This window comes from Salmo salar, chromosome 20, assembly GCF_965601325.2.
Source record: "Salmo salar chromosome 20, fSalSal1, whole genome shotgun sequence".
NCBI classification, from domain to species: domain Eukaryota; kingdom Metazoa; phylum Chordata; class Actinopteri; order Salmoniformes; family Salmonidae; genus Salmo; species Salmo salar.
Window position 1 is genome coordinate 94,816,963 of NC_138310.1, and position 12,800 is coordinate 94,829,762.

A 12,800-nucleotide genomic window follows, 5' to 3' on the forward strand; every position below is an offset into this window, starting at 1 on the left:
TTGAAAATCGCGCCACAGGCTGGCAGTGGCTGTTACGTAGGTGGGACGAATTCGTCCCGCCGGTCCCATAGAGGTTAATGTCCCGTTGGTAGGATAGCCTCGACTGGAGATCATCCAGTTTATTCTCCAGTGATTGCACATTAGCTAATAGAGCAGATGGTAAAGGCAGGTTACTCACTCGCGGACAAATTCTCACAAGGCATCCTGATCTCTGCCCCCTGTATTTCCGTCTTTTTTTCACGCAAATGATGGGGATTTGGGCCTGGTGTCGGAGAAGCAGCATATCCTTCGCATCGGACTCATTAAAGAAAAAAACCTTCATCCAGTTCGAGGTGAGTAATCGCTGTTTTGATTTCCAGAAGCTCTTTTCGGTCATAAGAGACGGTAGCAGCGACATTATGTACAAAATGAGTTACAAACAATGAAAAAAAACACACAAAAAAGCACAGTTGGATAGGAGCCCATAAAACGTCAGCCGCACACTCCTGCGCCATTATTAATCATGGACCTACTGAGAACGGTCAGGACTGACTACATATCTCCCTTCAGCAGGATATATCATCAGGGAACACTGAGAACGGTCAGGAGGACTGACTACATATCTCCCTTCAGCAGGATATATCATCAGGAAACACTGAGAACGGTCAGGACTGACTACATATCTCCCTTCAGCAGGATATATCATCAGGAAACACTGAGAACGGTCAGGACTGACTACATATCTCCCTTCAGCAGGATATATCATCAGGGAACACTGAGAACGGTCAGGAGGACTGACTACATATCTCCCTTCAGCAGGATATATCATCAGGAAACACTGAGAACGGTCAGGAGGACTGACTACATATCTCCCTTCAGCAGGATATATCATCAGGGAACACTGAGAACGGTCAGGAGGACTGACTACATATCTCCCTTCAGCAGGATATATCATCAGGGAACACTGAGAACGGTCAGGACTGACTACATATCTCCCTTCAGCAGGATATATCATCAGGGAACACTGAGAACGGTCAGGAGGACTGACTACATATCTCCCTTCAGCAGGATATATCATCAGGGAACACTGAGAACGGTCAGGACTGACTACATATCTCCCTTCAGCAGGATATACATGTATCACCCTAGCGTTGCATCAATCATCAGTGAACACATGAATGTCAGGATATCAGCCTTGACATGATTGGATTGGCACAAAGACATTGGGAACTGTAACGCCCTGGCCATAGAGAGGGGTTTTTGTTCTTTATTTTGGTTAGGCCAGGGTGTTACATTGGGTGGGTGTTCTATGTTCCTTTTTCTATGTTTTTGTATTTCTTTGTTTTGGGCCGTGTGTGGCTCCCAATCAGGCACAGCTGAAGCTCGTTGTTGCTGATTGGGAGTCACACATAAGGAGCATGTTTTTCCTTTGGGTTTTGTGGGTAATTGTTTCTGTTCAGTGTGTTTCCTGTCAGTACTGTTTGGCTGTCGGTTTTCCTGTTTTTTTGTATAGTGTTCTCTTTGTTTGAGTTAAATGTCAAGATGAACACTAACTCCGCTTCTTCCGACGACAGCCCTTACAGGAACATGAAATTCATTTCACTAGAGGGGGAAAAGGGACAACCCCTCAGACAATACATGTGCAGTATATACTTGTAGAGATTATAGTAAAGACAGACCACAATCAGTTAAAAAATAAACATCCCATTTATTTGTACTGACACCATGAGACTCCACAGAGTCGTCAAGTCTTTGTCTAGAGATGTGTTTGGGCACTACAGGTGAGTCCAGGTGGATATACCTGTCTGTCCAACAGATTTACCAAGCGTTGCTCTTCGCTGTCTGAAAAACACAAACTTTGACCTAGCTGAAACACACACCACTCAATTTTTTTCTTTGTGTTTCTAAAGGTAAAACAATGTACAAAAAAAGCAAGTCTGGAAATACTATAAAAACATGTTTTACTTTTCCTCTCATTGTTCACGCTCCGTTCTCTCTCTGAAGAAAACTATGCACTGATCTCTACTGAGCTGATGCTTGTTAGGCAGCCAACGACTACATGGATGCAGATAACTAATGGAACGCGAGACTGAGGCCAGGCTGATTCAAGCTGATTCCAGTATTAATGCAGCCAGACAGACAGATAGCCAGACAGCCAGACAGCCAGACAGAGACAGCCAGACAGAGAGCCAGCCAGACAGCCAGACAGACAGAGACAGCCAGACAGCCAGCCAGACAGACAGACAGAGACAGCCAGACAGAGACAGCCAGCCAGACAGACAGCCAGCCAGCCAGACAGAGACAGACAGACAGCCAGCCAGCCAGCCAGACAGACAGACAGACAGACAGACAGACAGACAGACAGACAGACAGACAGACAGCCAGCCAGCCAGACAGAGACAGCCAGACAGACAGACAGCCAGACAGCCAGACAGACAGACAGACAGACAGACAGACAGACAGACAGTCAGCTAGCCATCCAAAACACCTCAACAGCAGCTTTCAGGGAATTGTTCACACTCTGTAGAGCCTCAGAGCCGTTGGGGGCACTGCCTGGAAGCAGTTTAGATGCCAGTCACCAGGCAATGACAAGAAAACAACAGCCCATAAAGTTAAAGTAATCTACGTCCCAAATGGCACCCTATTCCCTACATAGTGCGCTAATTTTGACCGGGCCCATAAGGCACTATATAGGGAATAGGGTACCATTTGGGATGCACACTAAATGATTAAACTCGAGTGCACAGTTACAGTACAACACTACAAGTGATGCTTGGAAAGAACTGCCAAAACATACTAAATAAAGTTTAGTTCCGCTCCCAGAAAATAATTGTTGTTTTTTAACCATCCTTCATCTGTAAACAATCTGTTGCTTTGTTGGTATAAGGAGTGGATTTCCTTGGCAGGCCCTGGGCCTGATTGGCTGATGGATATGGTTTGTTGGTATCAGGAGTGGATCCCCTTGGCAGGCCCTGGTCCCGATTGGCTGATGGGTATGGTTTGTTGGTATCAGGAGTGGATTTCCTTGGCAGGCCCTGGGCCTGATTGGCTGATGCGTAAGGCCAGAGCAAGCAGACAGTCTGAGGAAGGGAGGGATGGAAGGAACGAGGGATGAGGAAAGGAGGAGAGGTCCAGTCCCTCCGAGTAAAGGAGGATGGAGGGATGGAGGAGGCGGAGGCCTCACCAAGAAGCTGAAGGCACCAGAGGAACAGAGAGGAGCAGCGCAATAGTCCATGGCCATGTCAGACCCCATGGTAGCAGGCTGTGAACCGAACGCTGACCACTCTTCACCCGGACACCTAGAGATGGAAGGATGGAGGGAGACAGGGGGAATGGAGGGATGGAAGGATGGAGGGAGACAGGGGGAATGGAGGGATGGAGGGAGACAGGGAACAAAGGGATGGATGGGGAGAAAGGGAATGGAGGGATGGAAGGATGGAGGGAGACAGGGGGAATGGAGGGATGGAGGGAGACAGGGAATGGAGGGATGGAGGGAGACAGGGGGAATGGAGGGATGGAGGGAGACAGGGAACAAAGGGATGGATGGGGAGACAGGGAATGGAGGGATGGAGGGAGACAGGGGGAAAGGAGGGATGGAGGGAGACAGGGGGAAAGGAGGGATGGAGGGATGGAGGGAGACAGAGAGAACAACAACTTTAGTGACTAGAGAGCAGAGAGCAGAGGACTAAAGGCAGCCTGGAGTCCAAACTGAAACTCCATTTCATTATTGTTTGACATCACTGAGAAAACACTAGTGAAACAGAACGACATTCAGTTTGGATTCTGGGTTAGACAACAAACTCCTTAAATAGTCAGCATTTAAAGGAAAAATAACAAGTTAAGACAGGCAGGCTTGTGCTATAAGAAAGCCAAACATTTCCAATCAACAGAACCACATTTTTATAGGGACTGTTTTCTTCCCAGACACAAATTAAGCTAAAATAATTCACAAGCACACACAGCACACACAGCAGTCTGAAGTGTGCTAATCTTTGACATGAATTGTTAGCAGCTTTGAAAATGCAGAAATGAATCTTTCCTCTGGCAGAGAAAGAGAAAACAACACATTTATATGTCTGATCAGAACAACTGTAGAAAATTGTCAACTTTACATTTGTCTTGTTTGATAGTTAAATGGCTGTGCAGTGGCGTAGGTGGGTGTGTGTTCAGTGGTGTATGTGTTTGTGAGTGAGTGTGTGCAGTGGTGTGTGTGTGTGTGTGTGTGTGGAGGTGGTTAAAACAGTATTAGCCAAGGGAAACTTGGCTGAGGCAACAGCTGTGGCTGTGGTGACTCAATGAAGCACTTTAAAAGCCCAGTGCAGTCAAAAACGTGATATTCCTGTGTTTTATATATATATATATATATATATTTCCACACTATGAGGTTGGAAAAATGCTGTGAAATTGTTAAAATGATGATAATGTATTTTTATTGTACGAGGGGATTGAAAAGACAGCCCTGTTTTGGTGGGATGTAGTTTTGGCTTGCCTGGTGACGTCACCAAATTAGTGTATAGACCAATAAGAAAGAGAATTCCAAAGCTCTCTGCCAATAACAGATCGTTTTCAGTTTTCCCCTCCCCAATCAGACCACTCCCAGACAGCCATGGCAAAATTCTTGCTTGGGAAATCGCCCTTTGCTAAGAAACCAATTTTTGTTTCTTTTCAACATTTTTTAAATAAAATAATTCACAGTAAGGTACGTAATTGTTACCTAGAAATGATTTGATATTGCAATAAAAACGACTGCATTAGACTTTTAACTGTCACGTCCTGACCAGTATAAGGGGTTATTTGTTATTGTAGTTTGGTCAGGACGTGGCAGGGGGGTGTGTTTGTTTCGAGTGTTTCGGGGTTTGTTGGGTTATGTTCTTTGTTAGTTTAGTTCTATGTTAGTTCTAGTATGTCTATTTCTATGTGGTGTTTATTGGGTTGACCTTCAATTGGAAGCAGCTGTTCCTAGTCCTATTTAAGAGGGGGTGTTTTTTTTCTATGGGATTTTGTGGGTAGTTGTTCCTTGTTTAGTGTTTGTTGCACCCGACAGGACTGTTTTTATTTTTATTAATTTTTTTATACGTATTTAGTTGTTTCTCCTTCTTCAAAATAAAAAGAAGATGAGTATACACGTTCCCGCTGCGTTTTGGTCCGATCCTTACGACAACCGTGACATTAACAGAATATCGGTAGAAATAAAAGGCGGATTTTGGTGTATTTGATTAGTCCATTAACTCCTATTCTAGTAAATGGAAAAACAAGGTAGTATATAAGCGAAATACCACAATGTGTGTTGGGTTGAGTGTGTTACCAGAGTCTTGTCTTACCTGAAGAGGTGAGTACTCTGACCTGGGAGCTGGTAGCTCCCTCTCCACCCTCACTCACAGCCCGCACCTCAATGATGTAGGAGCCCCCCTCCGGGAGAGAGAGGACGGCTGACGGGGTGATGGTCCTCACCACCTGATTGTGGACACGCCCCTCCTGACTCAACAACACCTGTGGTTGGACCCAGAACCAATCAATCAGACAGCGTCACTCAATCATCAGCCATTCAGTCACTAGATCACCAGTCAGTCAATCAATCAAATTTTAGGACCCACAAAACAACACCACCCCCTTCTCCACACACACAGATGACGCTGCTGATGTAATACACGTAGAGAAATAGTGTTGGTCTTCTTTTTCCTTCATGACTGACTGCTCCTGGTCTACAGCCTCTCAGGTTGACTGCTCCTGGTCTACAGCACCTCAGGACTGACTGCTCCTGGTCTACAGCACATCAGGTTGACTGCTCCTGGTCTACAGCACCTCAGGTTGACTGCTCCTGGTCTACAGCACCTCAGGTTGACTGCTCCTGGTCTACAGCACCTCAGGTTGACTGCTCCTGGTCTACAGCACCTCAGGACTGACTGCTCCTGGTCTACAGCACCTCAGGACTGACTGTTCCTGGTCTACAACACCTCAGGTTGACTGCTCCTGGTCTACAGCCTCTCAGGTTGACTGCTCCTGGTCTACAGCACCTCAGGACTGACTGCTCCTGGTCTACAGCACCTCAGGTTGACTGCTCCTGCTCTACAGCACCTCAGGACTGACTGCTCCTGGTCTACAGCACCTCAGGTTGACTGCTCCTGGTCTACAGCACCTTAGGATTGACCTATCCTGACCTACAGCACCTTAGGATTGACCTATCCTGACCTACAGCACCTTAGGATCGACCTATCCTGACCTACAGCACCCAAACAGATGCTTCATTGGGTTATGAATATAACCTTGGTTCCCTGCAGGAGAAGACATTACACAATATAACAATGAAAGAAAATCAAGCAGATACTGTTTCTATAGACAGTGTCTTATTCCTGCAGCCATTTTATACAATGCTTCAGTTGCAATAGCCTTCCTCCGGTCAACATGCCACAGTAGACATTGTTTCATACCTGTAGGCTATGTTTATTCAGATGGGTCACTGCCGGAGCTACTAAGACCTAAACAGATGCTGGCCCTGTGGTTACTGGCCCCAGCCGTCTTCTGTAGAGTACTAATGATGTTGGCTATAGGCAGTTTGTATCTGGCTGTTTAATTAGTTTTTTTACAACCTTTATTAGAGGATGACTGAGAAGACATTGTCATTTACACCAACTGACCTGAGGAAGGGTAGCAGGGAAGGTGAGTTAGCTGGGGGATCATTAAGATACTATATACAGTATGATATTATGGGAACCAGGACACCGGTACCAATATTGAATGACCAGAAGTTGAGAGGAATGAGTATTAGTTGAGAGGAATGAGTATTAGCTGAGATGAATGAGTATTAGCTGAGATGAATGAGTATTAGCTGAGATGAATGAGTATTAGCTGAGAGGAATGAGTATTAGCTGAGGTGAATGAGTATTAGCTGAGAGGAATGCTGAGAGGAATGAGTATTAGCTGAGAAGAATGAGTATTAGCTGAGAGGAATGAGTATTAGTTGAGAAGAATGAGTATTAGCTAAGGTGAATGAGTATTAGCTGAGAGGAATGAGTATTAGCTGAGGTGAATGAGTATTAGCTGAGGTGAATGAGTATTAGCTGAGAGGAATGCTGAGAGGAATGAGTATTAGCTGAGAGGAATGAGTATTAGCTGAGAGGAATGAGTATTAGTTGAGAGGAATGAGTATTAGCTGAGGTGAATGAGTATTAGCTGAGAGGAATGAGTATTAGCTGAGGTGAATGAGTATTAGCTGAGGTGAATGAGTATTAGCTGAGAGGAATGCTGAGAGGAATGAGTATTAGCTGAGAGGAATGAGTATTAGTTGAGAGGAATGAGTATTAGCTGAGGTGAATGAGTATTAGCTGAGAGGAATGAGTATTAGCTGAGAGGAATGAATATTAGCTGAGAGGAATGAGTATTAGCCGAGAGGAATGAGTATTAGCCGAGAGGAATGAGTATTAGTTGAGATGAATGAGTATTAGTTGAGATGAATGAGTATTAGTTGAGAGGAATGAGTATTAGCTGAGGTGAATGAGTATTAGTTGAGAGGAATGAGTATTAGCTGAGGGGAATGAGTATTAGCTGAGAGGTATGAGTATTAGCTGAGGGGAATGAGTATTAGTTGAGGTGAATGAGTATTAGCTGAGAGGAATGAGTATTAGCTGAGGGGAATGAGTATTAGTTGAGAGGAATGAGTATTAGCTGAGAGGAATGAGTATTAGTTGAGAGGAATGAGTATTAGCTGAGGTGAATGAGTATTAGCTGAGAGGAATGAGTATTAGCTGAGAGGAATGAATATTAGCTGAGAGGAATGAGTATTAGCCGAGAGGAATGAGTATTAGCCGAGAAGAATGAGTATTAGTTGAGATGAATGAGTATTAGCTGAGATGAATGAGTATTAGCTGAGATGAATGAGTATTAGCTGATGTGAATGAGTATTAGCTGAGAGGAATGAGTATTAGCTGAGGTGAATGAGTATTAGCTGAGAGGAATGCTGAGAGGAATGAGTATTAGCTGAGAAGAATGAGTATTAGCTGAGAGGAATGAGTATTAGTTGAGAGGAATGAGTATTAGCTGAGAGGAATGAGTATTAGCTGAGGTGAATGAGTATTAGCTGAGAGGAATGCTGAGAGGAATGAATATTAGCTGAGAGGAATGAGTATTAGCTGAGAGGAATGAGTATTAGTTGAGAGGAATGAGTATTAGCCGAGAGGAATGAGTATTAGCCGAGAGGAATGAGTATTAGCCGAGAGGAATGAGTATTAGTTGAGATGAATGAGTATTAGCTGAGAGGAATGAGTATTAGCTGAGAGGAATGAGTATTAGCTGATAGGAATGAGTATTAGTTGAGAGGAATGAGTATTAGCTGAGGTGAATGAGTATTAGTTGAGAGGTATGAGTATTAGCTGAGGGGAATGAGTATTAGTTGAGGTGAATGAGTATTAGCTGAGAGGAATGAGTATTAGCTGAGGGGAATGAGTATTAGTTGAGAGGAATGAGTATTAGCTGAGAGGAATGAGTATTAGCTGAGAGGAATGAGTATTTGCTGAGAGGAATGAGTATTAGCTGAGAGGAATGAGTATTATCTGAGAGGAATGAGAATTAGCTGAGAGGAATGAGTATTAGTTGAGAGGAATGAGTATTAGCTGGGAGGAATGAGTATTAGTTGAGATGAATGAGTATTAGCTAAGGTGAATGAGTATTAGCTGAGAGGAATGAGTTAGTTGAGAGGAATGAGTATTAGCTGAGGGGAATGAGACCTGGCCAGTAGAGTAAAGAGACCTGGCCAGTAGGGTAAAGAGACCTGGCCAGTAGAGTAAAGAGACCTGGCCAGTAGAGTAAAGAGACCTGGCCAGTAGAGTAAAGAGACCTGGCCAGTAGAGTAAAGAGACCTGGCCAGTAGAGTAAAGAGACCTGGCCAGTACAGTAAAGAGACCTGGCCAGTAGGGTAAAGAGACCTGGCCAGTAGAGTAAAGAGACCTGGCCAGTAGAGTAAAGAGACCTGGCCAGTAGAGTAAAGAGACCTGGCCAGTAGAGTAAAGCGACCTGTCCAGTACAGTAAAGAGACCTGGCCAGTAGGGTAAAGAGACCTGGCCAGTAGAGTAAAGAGACCTGGCCAGTAGAGTAAAGAGACCTGGCCAGTACAGTAAAGAGACCTGGCCAGTAGAGTTAGGAGACCTGGCCAGTCGAGTAAAGAGACCTGGCCAGTATAGTAAAGAGACCTGGCCAGTAGAGTAAAGAGACCTGGCCAGTAGAGTAAAGAGACCTGGCCAGTACAGTAAAGAGACCTGGCCAGTAGGGTAAAGAGACCTGGCCACTAGAGTAAAGAGACCTGGCCAGTAGAGTAAAGAGACCTGGCCAGTAGAGTAAAGAGACCTGGCCAGTAGAGTAAAGCGACCTGTCCAGTACAGTAAAGAGACCTGGCCAGTAGAGTAAAGAGACCTGGCCAGTAGAGTAAAGAGACCTGGCCAGTACAGTAAAGAGACCTGGCCAGTAGAGTAAAGAGACCTGGCCAGTAGAGTAAAGAGACCTGGCCAGTATAGTAAAGAGACCTGGCCAGTACAGTAAAGAGACCTGGCCAGTACAGTAAAGAGACCTGGCCAGTAGAGTAAAGAGATCTGGCCAGTAGAGTAAAGAGACCTGGCCAGTAGAGTTAGGAGACCTGGCCAGTACAGTAAAGAGACCTGGCCAGTAGAGTAAAGAGACCTGGCCAGTAGAGTAAAGAGACCTGGCCAGTAGAGTAAGGAGACCTGGCCAGTAGAGTAAAGAGACCTGGCCAGTAGAGTAAAGAGACCTGGCCAGTAGAGTAAAGAGACCTGGCCAGTAGAGTAAAGAGACCTGGCCAGTACAGTAAAGAGACCTGGCCAGTAGAGTAAAGAGACCTGGCCAGTACAGTAAAGAGACCTGGCCAGTAGAGTAAAGAGACCTGGCCAGTAGAGTAAAGAGACCTGGCCAGTAGAGTAAAGAGACCTGGCCAGTAGAGTAAAGAGACCTGGCCAGTACAGTAAAGAGACCTGGCCAGTAGAGTAAAGAGACCTGGCCAGTAGGGTAAAGAGACCTGGCCAGTAGAGTTAGGAGACCTGGCCAGTACAGTAAAGAGACCTGGCCAGTAGAGTTAGGAGACCTGGCCAGTACAGTAAAGAGCCCTGGCCAGTAGAGTAAAGAGACCTGGCCAGTAGAGTAAAGAGACCTGGCCAGTAGAGTAAGGAGACCTGGCCAGTAGAGTAAAGAGACCTGGCCAGTAGAGTAAAGAGACCTGGCCAGTAGAGTAAAGAGACCTGGCCAGTAGAGTAAAGAGACCTGGCCAGTACAGTAAGGAGACCTGGCCAGTATAGTAAAGAGACCTGGCCAGTACAGTAAAGAGACCTGGCCAGTACAGTAAAGAGACCTGGCCAGTAGAGTAAAGAGACCTGGCCAGTAGAGTAAAGAGACCTGGCCAGTACAGTAAGGAGACCTGGCCAGTATAGTAAAGAGACCTGGCCAGTACAGTAAAGAGACCTGGCCAGTACAGTAAAGAGACCTGGCCAGTAGAGTAAAGAGACCTGGCCAGTAGAGTAAAGAGACCTGGCCAGTAGAGTTAGGAGACCTGGCCAGTACAGTAAAGAGACCTGGCCAGTAGAGTAAAGAGACCTGGCCAGTAGAGTAAAGAGACCTGGCCAGTATAGTAAAGAGACCTGGCCAGTAGGGTAAAGAGACCTGGCCAGTAGAGTAAAGAGACCTGGCCAGTAGGGTAAAGAGACCTGGCCAGTAGGGTAAAGAGACCTGGCCAGTAGAGTAAAGAGACCTGGCCAGTAGGGTAAAGAGACCTGGCCAGTAGAGTAAAGAGACCTGGCCAGTAGAGTAAAGAGACCTGGCCAGTAGAGTAAAGAGACCTGGCCAGTAGGGTAAAGAGACCTGGCCAGTAGGGTAAAGAGACCTGGCCAGTAGAGTAAAGAGACCTGGCCAGTAGAGTAAAGAGACCTGGCCAGTAGAGTAAAGAGACCTGGCCAGTAGAGTAAAGAGACCTGGCCAGTATAGTAAAGAGACCTGGCCAGTAGGGTAAAGAGACCTGGCCAGTAGAGTAAAGAGACCTGGCCAGTAGAGTAAAGAGACCTGGCCAGTAGAGTAAAGAGACCTGGCCAGTAGAGTAAAGAGACCTGGCCAGTAGAGTAAAGAGACCTGGCCAGTACAGTAAAGAGACCTGGCCAGTAGAGTTAGGAGACCTGGCCTGTAGAGTAAAGAGACCTGGCCAGTAGAGTTAGGAGACCTGGCCTGTAGAGTAAAGAGACCTGGCCAGTAGAGTTAGGAGACCTGGCCTGTAGAGTAAAGAGACCTGGCCAGTAGAGTAAAGAGACCTGGCCAGTAGAGTAAAGAGACCTGGCCAGTACAGTAAAGAGACCTGGCCAGTACAGTAAGGAGACCTGGCCAGTAGAGTAAAGAGACCTGGCCAGTAGAGTAAAGAGACCTGGCCAGTAGAGTAAAGAGACCTGGCCAGTAGAGTAAAGAGACCTGGCCAGTATAGTAAAGAGACCTGGCCAGTACAGTAAAGAGACCTGGCCAGTAGAGTAAAGAGACCTGGCCAGTAGAGTAAAGAGACCTGGCCAGTGGAGTAAAGAGACCTGGCCAGTAGAGTAAAGAGACCTGGCCAGTAGAGTAAAGAGACCTGGCCAGTAGAGTAAAGAGACCTGGCCAGTAGAGTAAAGAGACCTGGCCAGTAGAGTAAAGAGACCTGGCCAGTAGGGTAAAGAGACCTGGCCAGTAGAGTAAAGAGACCTGGCCAGTAGAGTAAAGAGACCTGGCCAGTACAGTAAAGAGACCTGGCCAGTAGAGTAAAGAGACCTGGCCAGTATAGTAAAGAGACCTGGCCAGTAGAGTAAAGAGACCTGGCCAGTAGAGTAAAGAGACCTGGCCAGTAGAGTAAAGAGACCTGGCCAGTAGAGTAAAGAGACCTGGCCAGTACAGTAAGGAGACCTGGCCAGTAGAGTAAAGAGACCTGGCCAGTACAGTAAGGAGACCTGGCCAGTAGAGTAAAGAGACCTGGCCAGTACAGTAAGGAGACCTGGCCAGTAGAGTAAAGAGACCTGGCCAGTACAGTAAGGAGACCTGGCCAGTAGAGTAAAGAGACCTGGCCAGTACAGTAAGGAGACCTGGCCAGTAGAGTAAAGAGACCTGGCCAGTAGAGTAAGGGGGGCGCACCTTGTATCCTATGACATCTGACTCGTTGTCTTTAGACTTAACCGGGTCCCAGTTTAATGACACGTTAGTTCCTTCCTGAATCCACACAAGGTTGGCTGGAGGCTGGACTGGAGCTGAGGAGAAAGCACAGGGATCAATCTTAACTTATCTCTTTCATCCATACATTTCATTGTCATCCATAGCAGAGTGTAGTTCAGTAAATAAGGTAAATTATAGTACTATTTCTTGCATGCAGAATAGCAAGCTGTCCATCTTAATACTACATGTGAAACGGTCTTTCAGAGTCATGTACCGGATATTATAAAACTGGTTGTTTGGATCCTGGACGCTGATTGGACGAGCAGCATTCTAAGCCGTGCTGTATTGGCTGTCCTATGCCTGCTAACTGCTCCTAATAAGAATATAATGTCTCTGTCTGAATCATCTCTTGTGTTTATCTCTACTAGAATATAATGTCTCTGTCTGAATCATCTCTTGTGTTTATCTCTACTAGAATATAATGTCTCTGTCTGAATCATCTCTTGTATTTATCTCTACTAGAATATAATGTCTCTGTCTGAATCATCTCTTGTATTTATCTCTACTAGAATATAATGTCTCTGTCTGAATCATCTCTTGTGTTTATCTCTACTAGAATATAATGTCTCTGTCTGAATCATCTCTTGTGTTTATCTCTACTAGAATAT

At 45.7% G+C, this 12,800-nt stretch overlaps 1 protein-coding gene across 1 annotated transcript in view; it reads right to left on the reverse strand.

The window, feature by feature from the left end:
• Positions 1–1,667: 1,667 nt before the first annotated feature.
• The window catches only part of LOC106581589 (contactin-5), a 483,973-nt gene continuing 472,840 nt past the window's right edge, over positions 1,668–12,800 (reverse strand). Inside the window, exons 22-24 of the mRNA XM_082966829.1 lie at positions 12,115–12,227; positions 5,301–5,469; positions 1,668–3,278 (exon numbers count right to left, since the gene is read on the reverse strand). Coding sequence (XP_082822955.1) covers positions 3,160–3,278; positions 5,301–5,469; positions 12,115–12,227 — 401 coding nt within the window. The 3' untranslated portion in view covers positions 1,668–3,159. The remainder of the gene's footprint in view (positions 3,279–5,300; positions 5,470–12,114; positions 12,228–12,800) is intronic.